The following is a 20086-nucleotide window of genomic DNA, read 5'->3' as shown; positions in this document are numbered from 1 at the left end:
GTTCTAGGAGGTCGGTGCCTGCGATACACTCGTGACACAACGCACTCGACACGTAGAACTCCTGCGTGCATACCTGGCTGCCTATGCGGACCTCTAGGGTGGCTTTCCCCAGCAGCCCCATTCCGGCTCCGCTCGCCGTGTGCAGCGCGCGGTCCGGGGCCTGCAGGTGACGCACGTCGACCCCGATCGCGCTGCAGTGCGCTGCGCTCACGAGCGAGGCCACCGCCCCCGTGTCCAGTAGGATGCGGGTACGCACTCCGTTTACCTCCCCTTCCACCAGCGACGTGGCCCCCGTGATCCCCGCCACCAGCTCCCGCAGCCAGTCGCCAGGAGTCACCGTTTCTGTGGGCGTTGTTGCTGGAACCTGTGTGGAGATCACTCGCTCGCCATTATTCTCACAGCTTGTTTGTGTCGGGGCTACGTCGATTTCACCCCCCGGTGGTCCCCTCTCTAGGGGGGCCTTAGTGTTTGACCTTAGCTCTTGTCTAGCTCGGGCGACCTGAGGACAGTCCCTCACTAGATGCCCTCGGCGATCGCACATGTAACATGCCCGGGGAGGGGTGGCGGCTCCGTAGTGGGCTCTCTGCCCACTCCCTCCTCCCCCAGTGCGCTGCTGCTCATACTCTGCTTCTAGTCGCGCTATCCTTCCAGTTAGCCCTCCTACCGTGGAGTCTAGTTCCCCCATCTCGGATCGGATGGTCTCAACGGAGGATTGCAGTTGGGTCATATTTTTATTCGTTTCCTCGCGTACCTGGGTTACCCTCTCACCTACGTGAGTTACCTTGTTGTCTATCTGGGTTACCTGGCCGGAGACATCCTTTATACCCGTTTGTATACCGGCAACCCATCCCGGGGTTGTCTCGCGGGACACTGGAGGCTCTCTTTCCCGGCCCCTTACCGTCCTCGCGAGCTCCTGTTCCTCCTCCTCGTCTTCCGAGAGCAGGCTCGCAATGGCGCGCTCTCGTCCCAGCCCCCGGAGCTGCGCGCGTTCGCTGTGAATTCTTTCACACTTACGTGCGCGCTCGACAAGGGCGTTAAAGGGAAGACGTGGGCAGCTCATGTCTGGCTGCCACCACGCCGTGCGAGACAGGTACCGCTGGATTTTCTCGGCGGCCAGTTCCTCAATAACATCAGTTGCGTACCCCGGGCGTGCGATCTTTGTTAACTCGCGCACATCCTCGGCGTAATCACGTAGATCTTCGCCAGGTTGGCGCCGGCGCGCCTCTAAGGCCGATTTTGCTTCCTCCTCGTCACGCGTGCCAAACCGCTGATCGAGTCGGCGCATCAGCTCCTCTAGCTGTGTCTGTGCGCTCGCGGGTAACGCTTCTACAAAATCGGCTGCCCGCCCATCAAGATTCATATTAAGTTGACGTACTGCCTGCGCGTCCGTCCATCCATTAATTTCCTTGGCCCCTAAGAGATTGCGGGCGAATGCCTTCCACGAAGGGGCCCCCCGGCCGGTAAATATTAGTCTTATTTTAGCGTGAGGTAACGCGGGGGTCCGTACCGCTTCCGACACCAATTTGTGGGGGTCGCTAGCCCCCGAGATCCCTCCCTCGATAATGTTAACGGCCGGGCTAGCATCATCAATCGCCCCCCCGCTGCTAAGCGAACCGCTGCTAAGTTCCTCACCCATGGGGTGGGAGCCGTCGCCCGAGGATTCCACTCCACCGCGGGTCCGCGTAGCAGGCATGGTTAATTACGTACGCGCACACCCACACACACAGCTCCGTACGGCACTCACTCTTGCGCTTCTCTGCGCCGCGCTGGCCGCTCACGTTACAATCGCGCACCTGGGGTACGCCGATTTCGCACGACGAGAGCTTACGCCTACACCGTACTACACGCATTCACACTTATAACACGTAACGAGCACACGCAAGCGGGGCACACGCCGACACAACGACTAAAGTCGCCGCCGCCGTGCGCGCGAGATAAACCGTACAACAATGCGCAGCCGATTACGCTATGATCGCGCACCTGGGGGACGCCGATTACGCACGCTGCGAGCTTACGCACACACAGTACCACACGCGTTCCCACACGCTCACACTGCACGACAAGATCACGCGAGACCACGCTTCGCTATTAATGATTTATTACCTGATAACTAATGTTGAATTAGTGAGTCGACGAGGCTGGCCTATTCCACTAAACCGGCACCTATTCCCTATTTATCGGCTATGATTCTAATTCCCCTTCTTACTCACTGTTAAGTGTCCACGGCGGTCCGCTGATCCTTGTGTTAACCGCGTGCCTCGGTGCGTCGCACGGACGTCCGGGTCGCTGGCTCGAGCTGCGTCTGGTCGCCTGGCGCTGGAGTAAGAGAGCTATTTTCCCTCTGCGCCCCTCTATTTATCCTCCCTACCTTCAAGGGGATGCTGCGCTAAACAATGGGCTCGCGATCCTCTGGCACGCGCACGGCGGTTCTGGGTGCTGTTGATATGCTAATCAGTGTGCCGCGTGCAAGGCGTAAATCCTACTTAATCCCTTACCCTCCCTAACAATGGGGCCTGCGCGCTCAAGCGCAATTATCCCAACCCTCCATGACTATGCGCAACAGCCCCTGTGACCCCGCTATTCATGCTGTCCCGTGCCTCCCCTGCTCGCCCCGTCGACCCGTGGGAGTGTGTGTGGGGGGAAATGCGCCTCAACCGCGGTGGCCGAATGCCCCACGCCACGACCTACCATATTAAGGCCGGCCGCAGCGCCGCGGTGCCACGTAGCACGGGGAGGTCATCCAATTCCCTGATCGCCGGAAACCGTGAGAATTAATCCCGATAAGGGTCTCTCGGATAAAAACCGGTCGATCAGGTGACCTTCCCTTCCAGCTCTATGGGGGGGGGGGAATGCGTGCGGGTGTGTGCTTATGTGGGGCGGGTGATGGGGGGCAGTGCGGTGGGGGAAGCCGGGCGGCTCCCTGGTTCGGCAGAGCGGCCCCGTCGTTGTGGCACCACAGTCTCCGAGTATCTGCTTGTCTGTCTCTCGGTGTCTCTCTCTCCATGTGTGTGCGTCAGTGTCTCTCTCTGTGTGTTTCTCGGTGTTTGTGTCTGTCCGTGTCTCCGAGTATCTGCTTGTCTGTCTCTCTGTATCTCTCCGTGTCTGTATGTCTGTCTTTTCCTATCTATCCGTTTACGTGTCGGTATCTCGACGCGTATTTCTGTATGTCTCTCCGTGCCTCCTTGTGTCGTCTCCCTTTGTGTTGCTGCGTGTGCGTCTCTCTCCACGTGTTTGCGTCTCTCCCTGTTTGCGTGGCTTTCTGTCTCCTGATCGATGTCCGTGTCTCCATGTATATCTCCCCCCTGATTTTCTTCGTGTATTTCCCTGTCTCTGTGCCTGCACATTTTAGCGTCCCTCCCTCTTGCCGATTCTGAGCCAGCGGTGTCAATTCCACATTCTCATGACAGGGGCCAGCATACCCTAATGCCACCCGCTATTGCCTTCCCACTAAGTTGTACTCATAGGTGACAACGGAATGATAAAATATGTTAAATTGAATGTAATGTTTGGTTTACATATCGCATCGTCGTTCGTGAAGATTTCACCTCACAACCGTAGAGGAAGGCAGATGAAGGAATCCATAGATATTAAAATGTTTTCAGACAATGGTTGAATAGTTATACACATGGGAGGAAACTGGAGCACCCGGAGAACACCACCACGTGCGAGCGGGCAACACTCTTGCCCATATTATACATTCAATATAAACCACGTTTTATCTTGCTAGGTAGGGCCCACTCTTTCAGAAGTGACCTGGCCATAATTAATAGGCCAATGAAGTGGCTTGTCACGTGGAAATTTATATCACCCAAATACTCTAAACGCATGTTGATTCTTAAATGTGGAGGCAAAGACCGGAGGACCCGGATAAAAGTCCACGCGACCACGGGGAGAGAGACACTCAAACTCCAAATATACAGGTGTCAAGGTCGGGATCGGGATCGAATCCACGACCTCTTGTATACCAGGCGAGGTAGTTAAAATCTCACCACCGCGGCGTCTCAGAAGGGACAGCTGAAATTAGTCCACACTTTGTTGTTACCACCATCTCGGCTCTCCTGACCAGCTAGGGTACACGGCTCCTCATCGACACAGACGGGAAAAGGAGTTTCGCAACATCTGTGGTGGCCACCACCGCCGCCGTCGCCCGGCTAAAATGATGTCAGTCGTTGGCGGAAGAGGAGGAGGGTAAAGCCTTGAGAGCCTGGACGAGAGCCAGGTAGAGGGAGTGAGAGAGTTTCAAAATTCCAAATCAAGACGAGGCAAGAACTCAAGGAGACCTGCAGGATGAGTCTCATTTGCAAGAGTGACCTGGGTCACCAAGATGAAAAATGCCAAACAAAGAACAAAGTCCTGTACTGTACAGGAGATAAGCAGATATAAAAGTCCTGTACAGGAGATAAGCAGATACAAAAACACCTGTTGTCACACGAGCAATCTAAAATATTTCACTCACGCAATACATTCCATGTAGCGTGAGTCGCACCATTACTGATCATAGCACAAGTACATCAAACTGGAAACAACATGAAATGAGACACACGCAGTGACAAAGACAAAGATCCCCCTATAGCCTTAATACACTTTTTGGGGCAAGTGCTGTTAGCGAGCACCTATGAAGGCCGGCACGGCACACGAGGGGGTGGGTGGCCAGCACCACGCCGGGTCGCCTTTGTCTCCCAAAGTGGCGATGTTTACACGCCGCACCAGGTACTCATTTGAGGCTGAGTTCGCCTAGGGGAGGACCAGGAACGGTTCAGATGAACGTTACTGACACACACATCCCTACATACATAAGCAAACACCGCCATAACAGACACTTAAACAAAGACATGCGCACACGGACAAATGCAGTACAATTACAAATTAAGTTGCAGCAACATTACACAGACACATACGTTAGCTATTGTATTGAGATAATAAAAAGACGAGGATATGTATGTCACATGAGAGTGAGGGGGTCCAGACGTGGGGAGCAGCAGAGGAGAAGGAGCGACCTCGTGTTGACTGGGGAGCAGCAGAGGAGAAGGAGCAACTCTCGTGTTGACTGTGCGCCACTGAACACGCGTCACTGTGGCGAAGGATTCCTTATCGCGACACAACACAGCCACCACCGCCAACATTATCAACTGCAGCAACAGCATCAACAACAACAACAGGAAGAGCGCAAACAGCCTCCCACGCTCACCGGCAGTGTTTACGCGATCCCTTATCTCACCTGCCGAGGGTGAAGGAACAATGTCCAACCCGCGGTGTTTACCTGCCCACAGCTGATGGAGGCCTGCGCGTACACGTGCGTGACACACGGTGACACGCGCTGACACACAGGGACACGCTAAGTAACACGCTGACACAGTGACACACTCAGTGCACACTGACACACCCAGTGACACACGCTAACACACGGATACGCTAAGTAACACGCTGACAGTGACACACTCAGTGGCACACTAACACACCCAGTGACACACGCTAACACACACGGACATGCTAAGTAACACGCTGACACGCGTTGACACAGTGACACACTCAGTGACACATGCTGACACACTCAGTGGCCGGTGGACACACGCTGACACATACTGACAAAGACCCCCCCCCCCGTATCGCCTTTAACGTTCTGTTGGGGTAAGTTCTGTTAGAGAGCACCTGTTCAGGCCAGCACGGCGAACGACGGGATGTTGTGGCCTAGCACCACGCCCGGCCGCCTTTGTCTCCCCAGTGCTGATGTCATCTATAATCCTAAGTCTTGGGGTAATCCAGGACACGTTGAGATGCCACGGCTACCGATTTCGAAACTCACGCTCCCACCCCCTGGGGCTGATGAATCGCGCGCGAGTCACGCGCCTGATCTCCCCGTGGCTCCGTGAATAATATAATTGTCGTGTGGCAATGACCGCTTTACCAAATAATATTAAACATAACTAAATAATGGGCCGCTGGCGATAGCTGGTCATACATCATATACGTTGAACTTCATTGATGCTGCCTTATATATATTTAAAAAAAAACATATCGGCTGACCTTTCTGGAAATGGAGTGTGTATGCATGTACGTGTACAAGGTGTATATGAATTAGATTCATTAGATTGGCACAGTAGGGGGCACAGGTGGTGCATCGGCCAGTCATCTCGGTCAGTCGATCCGTGGCACCTGGGTCTGCCCCGTGACCTCCTGCCAACGTGCACATAGCCTGGCACAAATGCCGTGGTGATGTCACCGCCACTTAGTGGCGAATGGCGGTTGTTGTTGTTCTTTGACGTATATATATGCCCTAGCAGCTTCTATTTGGTCGCATAGATGGGGCTAAACGGTCGCGGCATGGGCTAGAGAAGAGATGGGCTGATGGAGTACAGGAGGATGTTGGGGGTGGTTGGACTTGCCTATGGCCGGTACCAGCGGTGTCAAGATCGGCCTCTGTGGAGGAGGCTCGTGAAGGACGCTGCTGGGAAGTTGGAGGCGGTCGCCCTCCAACAGTGGCCGAGGAGTGACGCTCACAGTGGGGAGCACAGGTGGTGCATCTGCCAGTGATCTCAGTCAGTCAACCCATGATCTGTCCCGTGACCTCTTGCCAGCGAGCCTTCGACACTTCACGTGGCTTCAAAGTGCACCTAGCCTGGCACAAGCGCCGTGGTGACGTCACCGCCACTTCGTGGCGAGCGACGGCTGTTGCGTATGTGTGGTGTATGCGGTGTGTGGGGTACGTTTGAATGGTGTGTGTGGTGTGTATTGTATGAGGTGTGTGGTGTAAATGGCGTGTGTATGTGTATTGTAGTGTGTAGATTGTGTAGTGTGTGGTATGTGCCGGTGGTGTGTATTTGGTGTGTGCATGTGCGGTGTACACGTGTATTCCGTATGCGCGTACGTCGGTCAACTCAGCCTTAGATATACCTTGTGCGGTGTGTAAACATCAGCACTGGGGAGACAAATGCGACCGAGCGTGGAAAATGTCAAACGCCTCCTCGTGTGCCGTGCCGGCCTTCATAGGTGTTCGCTTCCAGCACTGGCCTCAACAGTCTGCTTGAAGGCTATACGGGGGACTTTTCACTTTTACATACATACGTGTATGTACGTATTGCGTATTGTGTGCTAGAATAAAGCGAATGATTTCCTGAAGCGTCAACCTGTATGTGTTCTCAGGCCGTGTTTACAACAGACATAGGGCAGTAGTCACTCAGTGATGTGACAGGGCTGCTAAAAAAAGACTCAACAGTGGCGCAACGGCCACAACAACTCACCACACACGGTACAACAATAATAATAATTTACAATTCCTGTGCCAATCTACTGCTGAGTGAAGGTTGGTGACGGTGGGCAGGGGCCAGGACCGGTTCAAGACCATCACTCAACACTGACGTTAGCCGTTGCCGAGAATATAACTCAGGTGTGGCCGGGTTCAGAGTACAGGGTGCTGACCAATGCGGCACCGTTCCACACGGCAGCGTACGAGTGTATTGATGCATATACTTTACAGACATTGACAGTTATAATCGATACATTTAGAGAATGGTGACAGAGTGAGTGGCTTTTAACGATGTTCTACATTGGCTAGACAGCTGAGGTTTGCCACACATAACTAACTAGAACTAACTATTTTACCAGGTAAGGCCCACTGATATAAGCGACCTAGCCACATATGGTAGCTCACAGAAGTGGCTTATCATGTGGAAATGTAGAGCAGCCAAATACTCTAAATATACAGGCGTCAGGGTCAGGATCGAACACACGGAATGCCTCATAATACCATAGAACAATCCGAAAACCAACATTTCCCAATCATTTAGTGATGTGAAAGAAGGGTCATTGACTGAAACATTGCCTCTTATTTTATGTTTTTATGTAAGGCCACGGTGTTATTGACGGATGGGGTTGAATTACTTTGCAATCTGGATGCCCCACGTGTGACTGTCCGATGTTTGCTTGGGTTTACTCATGGGACCGGCTCACTCTAAAGTTCTGCAACGCTGCGCGTCTCCTGCTAAACACTTAGAACAAATCCACCGCGCCATCGTCGCCAGCGAACCAAGTAATTCGCCTCTCGCACTGACGCGAAAGCCAATGGAAAGCGAGCTACGCCAGTTACTAGCAATAGGAGGCATTACGTGAGACGGTAATTACCCCTATTTTTGACGTCGTAGGAAGGTGGACTTGTGTACCGCATTACTGAATTCAGCAGTGGCGCTGTTGCGAGCACACTTCCTCCCGATGCATCCGCCGGTTAACCCGAGTTCGATTCCCGGCCACGGCTAACATCAGTGGCGCGTGATATCTGAACCGTTCCTGCCCCCACCCCCCCACCAACACACGGCGGGTCATTGTTTTACCATACTTCACCGCACTCGTTAACGTGGGTTGGTGAATGGAAATGGTTCAGTTTGACACGTTGGCGTTCGCGACCAATACTATTTATAGCACGGCTTTTTTGGGTTAGATCGCGTGTCGTGAACCCGCCACCAGTTGACACAGCGAATTAGTAAGGTTTGTCCCGTAAACAAACGTGCCAATGAGTTTACTACTTCAGCCCACCGGTGTGTTGGCAAAATCACCCGATGATGTTGGATGTGATTTCCAGCGAAACGTTACGGTACTCGAACTATTGTGGATTTATTCTCCAACACATCGGTGAGCTGAAGTAGTAAACTCGTTGGCACGTTTTGTTTACGGGACAAACTTTAACTAAAGTCACGTAGAAGGGAAATAATAAAATAATAACAATTTAAGATAATAAAATTAAATTCTCACGACGTTTTATTTTATTACTTATATTTTTTATCATTTTCTTATTTCCCTTCTACGTGACTTTACCGAAAGAACCAAGAAGATGAATCCCTGCAGTCACGAAAGCTTTAAATCGAAATCTAAACTTTAACTAATTGTCGGTGTCGAGTGGTGGCGAGAAATGGTTCTGAGTTGGCCGCTTGTAGACTGCCTCGATCATCTGTAGAGGCAAGGAAACAAAGCATCTAAATAAACAACTAACGATTATAGAGCCAGCATCGCGGGTAAATATGCGCCTTACATGAGCATCTGGCTCGCGGTGACTCAGAATGTTTACTCGCTCGCGTCAGGAAGCATGCAGACAAATAATGATGACGATATATATAAAAAAAACATTCAGAGTGGAGAATGTACCTTGGGGTTGTCTTAATGGATTGCGCAAGACGGACACGCTGGTGTGTGTGTGTGTGTATGTCTGTGTGTGTGTGCGCTCGCTAACAGGACTTGCCTCTACAGTCTGTTAAGGCTATACGGGGGATCTTTATCTTTGTTTGTGTGTGTGTGTGTCTGTGTGTGTATGTATGTGGTAGGTCGACTCAGCCTCAAATGAGTACCTGGTGCGGTGTGTAAACATTGCCACTAGGGAGACAAAGGCGGTCGGGCGTGGTGCTGGCCACCCACCCCCTCGTGTACCGTTCCGGCCTTCATAGGTGCTCGCTAACAGCACTTGCCCCTACAGTCTGTTAAGGCTATACGGGGGATCTTTGTATGTATGTGTGTATGTCTGTGTGTGTGTGTCTGTGTGTGTATGTCTGTGTGTGTGTCTGTGTGTGTATGTCTGTGTGTGTATGTCTGTGTGTATGTCTGTGTGTATGTCTGTGTGTGTATCTGTGTGCGTCTGTGTGTCTATGTGTGTGTGTATGTCTGTGTGTGTGTCTGTGTGTGTATATCTGTGTGTGTGTGGGGAGCGGTAGAGTAGCAGTTATAACGCTGCGCTACGAACCCCGCGAACCGAGTTCGATTCCCGTTCACGGTCAACACCAGTGATGATTATATGAACCGGTTCTGGGCCTCCCCCAGGTTGACTCAGCCTGTGAAAAAAAACCGCCACTGGGGAGACAAAGGCGGCCGGGCATAGTTCTGGCCACCCCACCCCCTCGTGTGACGTGCCCACCTTCATAAGTGCTCGCTAACAGCACTTGCCCCCACAGTCTGTTCAGGCTATATGGGGGAACTTTGTGTATGCTGTGTATGTACGCTTCTGAGGTGCATGCATATACTGTACACGACACCTATTATGTATATCGTGTGTTTGGTGTGTGTATGTAAGTATGTGTTGTGGGTGTATGTGTTGTGGGTGTATGTGGTCCGCGTGTAACGGTACGTGTATTTTGGTGTCTATAGAATATGAACGGTGTGTATGTGTATGCGGGGCAATGGTATGTGTAAGGTATGTTGAACTTCTTTCGTACCGTACGTAGCCAATCGTGCAAATCGGAGGTGCGGTGTGTGCACTATGTGTATATGAGATTGTCTGTGTGTCGAGTTTGTATGTGCTAAAGCACATCTACAGGGTCATTTAATGTATCGTAACACCAGCATTAAACATTGTAATTGTTTATACTTTAAGTCAATAAAGTATCTATTATTTTTTAGATCTATGTTTCTTCTTTTTCCTGTTGGGGCCACCTCAAATCAGTCGCTTACAAATCTCGACCAAGAACCCTGAATGAATTGAGACTTAACATAATTGATAAATGTTCAGAGTTTACACCTCTAAGAGATTACACGTTTAAGAGTTTACACCTGTTAGAGTTTACACATGTAAGTTCGAATTTCAATGCAGAAGATAATTTATACATGCATTCATGTTAATTGAGGTCATTTAGATGTGTTAATAAATTAAATAATCCAATATTATTTGCGGAAATAAATGTAACACCATGTGTCTTGATTTTTGGGCCACCCAAATTTATCTGATCAAGTGTGTGGGGGGCGGTGTCGTAATGGTTAGTGCACATTCGTGTCGACTCAGCCTGAAAGTACATTCATAAACTGGGGAGACAAAGGCGTTCGGACGTGGTTCTGGTCACCCGCCCCCTGTCGTATGCCGTGTTCGCCATCATAGGTGCTCGCTAGCAGTTGTTTTTCTCCCCAACAGCCTGTTAAGCCTATACGGGTGATCTTTGTCTCGGTGGTTAGTGTGCGCGAGTGTGTAGGGTGCGCGTGTGTGTAGAGTGAGCGCGTGTGTGTAGGGTGCGTGTGTGTGTAGGGTGCGCGCGTGTGTGTAGGGTGCGCGTGTGTGTGTAGGGTACGCGTGTGTGTTGGGTGCGCGCGCGTGTGTGTAGGGTGAGCGTGTGTGTGTAGGGTGCGCGTGTGTGTAGAGTGAGCGCGTGTGTGTAGGGTGCGTGTGTGTAGGGTGCGTGTGTGTGTAGGGTGCGCGCGTGTGTGTAGGGTACGCGTGTGTGTAGGGTGCGCGCGCGTGTGTGTAGGGTGTGTGTGTGTGTGTGTAGGGTACGCGTGTGTGTAGGGTGTGTGTGTGTATAGGGTACGCGTGTGTGTAGGGTGAGCGTGTGTGTGTAGGGTACGCGTGTGTGTGTAGGGTACGCGTGTGTGTAGGGTGCGCGCGCGTGTGTGTAGGGCGAGCGTGTGTGTGTAGGGTGCGTGTGTGTGTAGGGTGCGTGTGTGTGTAGGGTGCGCGCGTGTGTAGGGTGTGTGTGTGTGTGTAGGGTACGCGTGTGTGTGTAGGGCGAGCGTGTGTGTGTAGGGTGTGTGTGTGTGTAGGGTGCGTGTGTGTGTAGGGTGCGTGTGTGTGTAGGGTGAGCGTGTGTGTGTAGGGTGAGCGCGTGTGTAGGGTGTGTGTGCGTGTGTGTAGGGTGCGTGTGTGTGTAGGGTGTGTGTGTGTGTAGGGTGTGTGTGTGTAGGGTGCGTGTGTGTGTAGGGTGTGTGTGTGTGTAGGGTGTGTGTGTGTGTAGGGTGTGTGTGCGTGTGTGTAGGGTGCGTGTGTGTGTAGGGTGTGTGTGTGTGTAGGGTGTGTGTGTGTAGGGTGCGTGTGTGTGTAGGGTGTGTGTGTGTAGGGTGCGTGTGTGTGTAGGGTATGTGTGTGTGTGTAGGGTGTGTGTGTGTAGGGTGCGTGTGTGTAGGGTGTGTGTGTAGGGTGTGTGTGTGTGTGTGTAGGGTATGTGTGTGTGTGTAGGGTGAGTGTGTGTGTAGGGTGCACGCTGCATCGCTGAGTCACTCCGAACAGGAAGCGTTGAAGGGCGCCCGCAGTCAGATCACGGAACAGTTGGGAACACGGAGTAACAAACATACACACACGTGTACATACACATAGGGTACACACCGACAAAGATCCCCCGTATAGCCTTCAACAGATTGTCTGGGCAAGTACTGTTAGCCAGAACCCACGACAGCCGGCTATTAATGCTACGCGCTCCTGGTACCCACTTAAGGCTGAGTTTACCTAGGGGGGAGGCACCCGCCCGGTTAAGATAATCGCCACTGATGTTAGCCGCGACCTCACCTGGGTCGCGGCTCACATCAATGTAGCAGTAACGCTTTAAACGGATATTACCGTGCGTGTGTAAGGCGATCCATTTATGGATACCCCACTGCTATTGTCATGGATCACAACCTATTGAACCTCGGGGCTGACGCAACATGGAATTTCGTAAGTTCATTTGGCCGGCCATTGGTGGGAGAATCTTCAAATATTGAGATTGGTGGGTTTAGGGGGGGGGGGGGGACGTGAGTAGGCTTTGAGTTTTAAATATCGTGTAAGTTTTCAATGCCGTTGTCGTAACCCGAGAAAAGCCCCCAGAGCTGTTACCGTCGATTCGCTTGGAAATCAACAAACCCACATTTTTGACTGCGAACGTCAGACGCGCGTGTGACGCAGGGTGACCCCCCCCCCCAACCCCCCAAGCCGCTGTCAGTGAACCCAAAGTTCCAATATCCATTGCGTCTCGTTCGGTGTAAAGCCCCCTGTGAATAGTTGGGCGTCACTTCCGTTAACGACCCATTAAGACATTAAGTGAAAGTTTCGGGCTAATAGGAGGGCGAGGGTTCTGACTTCTTGAATCTCACGGGACACGGTGTCCACTTACACACCACACACAGACACGCGCGCGCGCCATCATACACACTCCACACATACACTAACCACACACACACACACACCGTATATCACTCTACAAAAATCAAGCGGAATTCGCCACTAAGTGGAGGTGACGCCACCACGGCGCTTGTGCCAGGCTATGAGCACTTTAAGACCACGTGAAGTGTCGAACGCCCGCTGGCAGCAGCAGTGGTTTCCACAGCTCTTACGCCAGGCTAGGTGCACTTTGAGTCCACGTGACGTGCCCATTGGACAAACCCGCACACGCGCATCATCTCACACTTGCACGACCATTCGCAACCACACATACATCGACGCGCCGCCCCCCCCCCCCACAACGGCACGTGCGCTCCAACGTTCGTGCGTAATCTGCCACTTCTCGCCGCCGCCACCGCCACTGTTGTTGTTGTCCTCATTGTTTACGAGCACGTGTTCCGTCGCTTTGTGACCACGGTCGGTCACACGTGAACAGTGGTGGCGGCGGGGGAGGAGGACGAGGAGGGAAGTGGTGGGGGGGGGGTGTAAATGGGGGGCAGAGGGAGTGGCACAATGGAAAGACTGTGGCGGGGAGCAAGAACAGGCGAAGCGTGAAGGGGGAAGCGTGGCGACACGGGGAGGAGACGAGGCAGAGAGTTCGGGCCGGAGTTTGCGGCCGCGTGGACGGGGCGCGGCGCTCGCAGTCACCGCGCGCGCTGCTGCGTGGGCGTTCAGAGGCTTTTCCTGCAGAGTGCCGTGCCCCCCCCCACCACCACATCCACTCCCCACCCTCCACGCACACACGCACACAGGGGGAGGGGGGGACCCGTCTGAGCCTCCAGGACCCGCAGGGGCTTGTTGACAGGAAGCGTCGAGAGGGAGTTGCCCCGGCTCCGTGACGGAGCGCCTCGTCACCCTCGCACAGAATATAAACGGAAGATCCGAGCCGTGCCGCCGTCACCGACAACTCAGCCAATTCGCTCCGCGTCAACACTCAGAAGTGCGACGGCCGCAACGAGGGAGAGAGCCGCAACGATCAGAGAGAACATGGTGACCATGGAAGTAGCCAGCATCGAAGTTCGCGAACTGCGGGAGCTGCTGCCGCTTTCGAGCGCCGGCGACGCGGATGACGACGAGGAGGAGGTCAAAGCCGACCTCGCTCCATCCTCGTGCCTCGTCCTCGACTGCCGCGCCTTCCTGGCGTTCGGCGCGGCGCGGGTGCGCGGCTCCGTGTGCGTGCGCTGGGGCGCGCTCGAGAGGAGACGAAGCGGCGCCGCGGGGATGACCCTGGAGAGAGCGGTGCCCTGCCCCGAGGCGAGGGCTCGCCTGCTGGCGGGCGGCGTGGCCTCCCTCGTGCTCGTGGACGAGGGGTCGCCGAGCTTCGAGTCGCTGGGCGAGGAGAGCACCGCGCGGGCGGCGGCGCTCGCGCTGCGCCAACACGCGCCGCGCGTGCCGCTCGTCTTCCTGGCGGGTGAGCACCCTGGTGGTGTCTGGTGTGTGTGTGGCGCTGCGGTGTGGTGTGTGTGGTGTGTGTGTGTGGTGTGTTTGGTGTGGCGCTGTGTTGTGTGGCGCTGCGGTGTGGTCTGTGTGTGATGATGTGTTGTGATGTGTGTGTGATGCTGTGTTGTGGTATGTGTGTGGTGGTGTGTGGCGCTGTGGTGTGTGTGTGGTGTGTTTGGTGTGTGTTGTGGTGTGTGTTGTTGTGGCGCTGTGTTGTGTGGCGCTGCGGTGTGGTCTGTGTGTGATGCTGTGTTGTGATGTGTGTGTGATGCTGTGTTGTGGTGTGTGTGTGTGGCGCTGTGGTGTGTGTGGCGCTGTGGTGTGTGTGTGTGGTGTTTGTATGTTGAGGTGTATGTGTGTGGCGCTGCGTGTAATACATCAGCACTGGGGGGGGGGGGGGGACAAAAGGACGTTGTGTGCTCTTCCCGGCCTTCATCAGGTGCTCGCAAACAGCACTTGCCCCAACAGTCTGTTGATGCGATATGGGGGTGGGGGGGGGGGATCTTTGACTTTGTGTGGTGAGCGCACCGCGTGACGAGTCTGACGCTCCCAACCGAGTTCGATTCGCGATCGGGCCAACATCGGTGACGAATATCTGAACCGGTCCTGAGCCCCAATGGTGTATCGGCCTTAAATGAGTTCCTGGTGTGGTGTGAATAAACATCCACCCACCCCATCGTGTGCCGTGCCAGCCTTCATCATTTGCTTGCCAACGTTACTTGCCCCAATAGTCTGTTAAGGCTATACGGGGTTTTTTTTGTCTTTTGTTGGGTATTTCTTAATATGAGTATGGAAATTTATTGTCTATATTAATCCACGTGAGAATGTATTGAGGCCCATGTACATGTATTGATGTATGGCCGAGCTGACGTGTGTATTAACGTGTGTGTGTGTGTTCGTGGACAGGGGGGTTCTCTGCCTTCCACGCGGCCTACCCCGAGCTCTGCCGCCTCTCGGCCGCGCCACCCGACCTGCCCGGCTCCCCCAACACCTGCACCCCCCGCGGGGGCCACGGGGTCACGCCGCTGTACGATCAGGTGAGCCCCCCACACACACCCACACACCCCCACACCCACACACACCCACACCGCTGTACGACTACGTGATCCCCCCAGACCCACACACTCACACACCCGCACACCCACACCGCTGTACGACCACGTGATCCCCCCAGACCCACGCCCCCACACACCCCCACACCCACACACCCCCACACCCACACCGCTGTACGAGCACGTGAGCCCCACACACACCCACACACCCCCACACCGCTGTACGACTACGTGAGCCCCCCCACACACCCTCAGTGTGTGTGCCCCTCACCCGGCGCTGGTCCCTCGTGTGCCGAGCCGCCCATCAAAGGTGCTGCTCGACAAAAGCACTTGCCCCAACAGTCTGTTAATGCTATACGGGGGGAGGGGGGTATCTTTGTCACCGGTATGACGTCGTTCACGTGCACAACCCCATTCTCAATCCGCTGATGGATGATTAAACAACATTATTTGGTGACGCTGCTGCTGCTGCCTTGGCAGTGATGCCCAAACAACACAGCGACCCAACACTCTCATCAATAACAACACCACCGCGTGTGACTTTCAAAGGGGGAAAAAATTACGATGGTCGACGTTTCGCGCAACGACCCTTCCCCTCTTCATAAATCCTTGTTAATAACGTCGGCGTGTCTCCTCCTCCTCCTCCTCGCCGCCGCGCGCGCAGGGCGGTCCCGTGGAGCTGCGCCCCTTCCTGCTGCTGGGCAGCGCCCTGCACTCGTCGCAGCACGGCGCCCTGCGCACGCTCGGCGTGACGGCCCTGCTGGACGTGACGGGACGCGAGGCGGAGCGCGCGGGCCCCGCCGCCGTCATGCGCTACCTCTCCGTGCCCGTCGCCGACTCCCCTGCTGCAGACATCGCCGTCTGGTTCCGCAGCGCCATCCAGTTCATAGGTGAGCGACGTGGTGGAGTGGAGAGTGGGGGTAGTGTGTGGGGGGGGGGGGGGTAGTAGTGTGGGGGGGGAGGAAGAGGTGAGAAACCGGGGGTGGGTAGGAGGGTTATTAGCGGTGAGATTTTCATGAAGAGAGATTAGTAAGAGAGTTGGGGCGTGTGGGGGGGGGGGCTGGTGGGTGAGTGACGGCGGGGAGGGTAGAGGTAGGGGTGAGGAACCGGAGGCTGGGGGGGGGGAGGGTGTAATGGTGAGTAAAGAGAAGTTGAGATGAGGTGTTAGCGGTAAGATTTTGATGAAGAGGGATTAGGAGGTGAAAGATGTTGGGATTTAGAAGTAAGCAGGATGCTGAGGGTGGGGAGCTATGGTCAGGTGAGGTTGGGGTTGACATGGGTAAGGGTTAAGAGGGGTTGGGGTGAGGAGTGGCTCGGGTTGAGGGTGGACGTGTTGGACAGGTTGCGTCAATCTGCTCGTTAATTGTCACAATTGGCAAACTCCGTGTAGAGGCGGCACCACCTTGTCTCGTTAGCTTCCCACCCGCGTCCCCCGATCCACCACCGCCCGGTGCTCACCCTGCCCCCCCCCCCTCCATCCCCCTCGCTACAGAGTCGGAGCGACGTCGCGGAGGTCGCGTCCTCGTCTTCTGCCAGGCCGGGGTGTCTCGCTCCGCCACCATCTGCCTCGCCTACCTCATGTGGCGGAGCCGCATGCGCCTGGAGGAAGCCTTCGCCTTCCTCAAGGGCCGACGCAGCGTCGTGTCGCCCAACCTGGGCTTCATGGGGCAGCTGCTGCAGTTCGAGGCGCAGCTCCTGGCCGCGACGCCCCGGGAAGACGCGGGGACGGCCGACTGCGGCGACGGCGGCGGCGACGGCGACGACGCTTCCGGGTCGACCCCCCGCGCCCTTCCCGGCACCCCCGTGGCTCCGTCGTCCCCCTGCTCCGTGTTCAGCTTCTCGCCCGGAAGTCTTCCCGTGCTCAGCCCCGTCCCTCCCGTCTCGTCCTGCTGACGAGCTGACGAGCTGGCACGTGGCCGCTGGCTCTTGATGTCCACGGACTCGGATGTTTTGGCGGCTCGTGGGGTCTTCGGGGTTGTTGGAGGTCACGAATTCGTCCCCGCGTTTCGCAGTCTCGGATCCGTAGAGGAACCGGAACGCGTCGGCCGTGGCGTCGCCGCCAGCGGCTTCTCCAGCAGACAGGGCGCTTACCGTCCAAGCTCAGCTTCCCAGGAGAAACCGGTCTCGTGCGGCATCATCGCCACTATCATCATCGCACTTTGACTTCGAGTTCCAAACATCAATGACTCCACCGGCACGAGTAGCCTGAGATTGTAAAACCCCAGAGATGGACTTCGTCGGCCCTTGAAACTGGAGCCACGAGCAAAGTGTTTTCATGTTAGTGTTATATATAATTTATATTTTATCCGGCAGTTCGTGTCGGGAAACGTTGAGGAGCGGACTTGTGATGGGGGCACTGTTCACGCTCTGGCACGAGTCTGCGGAGGCTCGCTCTTGCCGGCCAGCTCCGTGTCGAGATGAAACCACCCGAGACGTGGTTCCGCTCCTGTGTTGGCGACTGGAAAGACCTTGAGTGTTAATTTAGCCGAATGTCTGACGGAGAGGTCGCATCCGCCAACGCGAGGAACTGGCTCATTTTTTTTACTTTTTTTTGTCATACAGCTGGGATCGCCTCCGTGGTAGCTGCACCAAGTGAGGGCAGTGGTGGGTGGTGACTGTGAGCTGTTTCGCAGTTTTTGCACAACCGTTGATCCCATGGCTTGATTGAGAAACTGGGCAGTTCAGATTAACAATGGGCGGGGGTATTACAGGGACACGGTGAGACAGAACCAGGCCGGTTCCGTGACAGTTTACGATGTACATGTCGCGATTATAGGAGGTACGAATGACAGCACGTGTGTGTGTCTGCGTGTATGTATGTGGAGCGATAGTGTAGCGGTTTGAGCACTGCGCTACAAACCCAGCGGCCAACACCAGTGACGATTATCTGAACTGGTCCTGGGCCTCCCTTCAAATGAGTAACCGGTGCGTTGTGTAGTAAACATCGCCACTCGGGAGACAAAGGCGGCCGGGCGTCGTGCTGACCACCCACACCCTCGGTGCCTAAGAGCACTCGCCCCTACAGTCTGTTAAGGCTATACTGGGGACCTTTGTGTGTAAGTGTGAGTTTTGTACATTTTTTAAAGTATATAAATGTGTTGATGCACAGAGGATTCTGTTGACGAATACTGCGGACGCCAAACTCTCAGGAAATGGTAAAATGTCTGTTTTGTGCACAAATATTACTTCCGTGGTTAGCACAATCAGTTGTTTTTGCTGTCGTGGTATTGTTGTTGTGAAGGGCAACATCGTGTGGTACTAAGTATACAGTTCCGGTCTCATACCCACAGCCCCCCCCCCAACTCGCCCCCCCCCCAACTCGCCCCCCCCCCCCTACTCACCAGCACCCCCCCTACTCACCAGCCCCCCCCCTACTCACCAGCCCCCCCCTACTCACCAGCCCCCCCCCTACTCACCAGCCCCCCCCTACTCACCAGCCCCCCCTACTCACCAGCACCCCCCTACTCACCAGCCCCCCCCCTACTCACCAGCCCCCCCCTACTCACCAGCACCCCCCCTACTCACCAGCCCCCCCCCTACTCACCAGCCCCCCCTACTCACCAGCACCCCACCTACTCACCAGCCCCCCCCTACTCACCAGCCCCCCCTACTCACCAGCACCCCCCCTACTCACCAGCCCCCCCCCTACTCACCAGCCCCCCTACTCACCAGCACCCACCCCCTACTCACCAGCCCCCCCCTACTCACCAGCCCCCCCCCCTCCCCTACTCACCAGCCCCTCCCCCGACTCACCAGCCCTCCTACGCCGCAGTCTCTCCACACTCGAGGAAGTCAATGTGTCTCTCTCCCAGAGCCGGAATGTGAACGCTCGTGGGTGATGGGAACTGTGGCTGGCACGGGGGGGGGGGGGGTGCTGATTATACCAGAATGTGCATTTTTCACCGCGTGATTCAATGTGAACGTGTTTAACTTATTTCCTGGCAAGATCGAATCGCTGTTGTTGTTTTTTGTTACATTTTTAATACGTTTTTATATAAAGAAACTAATTTATTGTTCTTCATAATTTTTTCAATAAAACTGGAGTCTGCTTTTTCCACGGTGGCGAGTTGTGGTGCAGTATATATCTACGTACAGTACATGTGGACTGTACGGGCTATCCCTGTAGACGGTAATGTTTAGCGTGTGTTCGTTGTTGAACTTCTTTCGCACCGTACGTAGGTGCGGGGGAAGGACAAAACACTAAACACAACAAGCAGTTCTAAAGAACTGGGTTTATAATTTACATTATTTAAAAGTGTGCATAGCTCTCTAGTGGCTTCCTAATGTCGGAAGGAAGAACGTTCCAGACGGCCGCAAAAGCGCATCTGAAAGCGCGCAATGCGGTGACCCTCTGTTCGATGGTTCGCCTTCCTGTTTTGGTGAATCATCATAGCATAAATAAAAACAAGACTTCTTCTCGTAGGAAGATATCAGCCGAGAAATAAAACGCGTCCAGAAGGTTCGTCCACTCCAGGAGATGGAGCGATGCAATCCGTGAAGTGTGCGGGCAGGCGCAAGGTGCATTCTCACATCGCAAGATCGTGAAAAGTCGCCGCGGCTTGCAAATGCATTCATCCAGCAGTGGATTGACCAAGATTGATGATGGTGACGATGAACACTTTGGTCAAATGGCATTGAAATGTTATCCTCACCGCGTGATTTCATCATGAATAAACAAACATACGCCAACATACAGCACGTTGACGACACCACGGCTTGTGCC

General features: G+C 54.5%; 1 protein-coding gene across 1 annotated transcript; it reads left to right on the top strand.

Moving 5' to 3' along the window:
* The first annotated feature begins 13757 nt into the window (after positions 1-13757).
* On the top strand, positions 13758-18707 carry LOC133343516 (dual specificity protein phosphatase 1-like). Its single transcript, XM_061553179.1, has 4 exons — positions 13758-14282; positions 15218-15348; positions 16028-16253; positions 16856-18707. Exons 1-4 carry the CDS (start codon positions 13859-13861, stop codon positions 17254-17256), a joined length of 1182 nt encoding a protein of 393 aa, XP_061409163.1. The 5' UTR covers positions 13758-13858; the 3' UTR covers positions 17257-18707.
* The last annotated feature ends 1379 nt before the right edge of the window (positions 18708-20086 follow it).

Source organism: Lethenteron reissneri, chromosome 17, assembly GCF_015708825.2.
Source record: "Lethenteron reissneri isolate LAM-NWPU_2019-01 chromosome 17, ASM1570882v1, whole genome shotgun sequence".
Lineage (NCBI taxonomy): Eukaryota > Metazoa > Chordata > Hyperoartia > Petromyzontiformes > Petromyzontidae > Lethenteron > Lethenteron reissneri.
This window is presented reverse-complemented; position numbering and strand designations above follow the sequence as displayed.

Excerpts from the sequence above, each read along its gene's own strand:
- LOC133343516 (XM_061553179.1), top strand. The coding sequence starts at position 13,859 with ATGGTGACCATGGAAGTAGCCAGCATCGAAGTTCGCGAACTGCGGGAG. Across the intron at positions 14,283-15,217 it reads GCCGCTCGTCTTCCTGGCGG|GGGGGTTCTCTGCCTTCCAC; the intron begins GTGAGCACCCTG and ends GTTCGTGGACAG. Across the intron at positions 16,254-16,855 it reads CAGCGCCATCCAGTTCATAG|AGTCGGAGCGACGTCGCGGA; the intron begins GTGAGCGACGTG and ends CCCTCGCTACAG.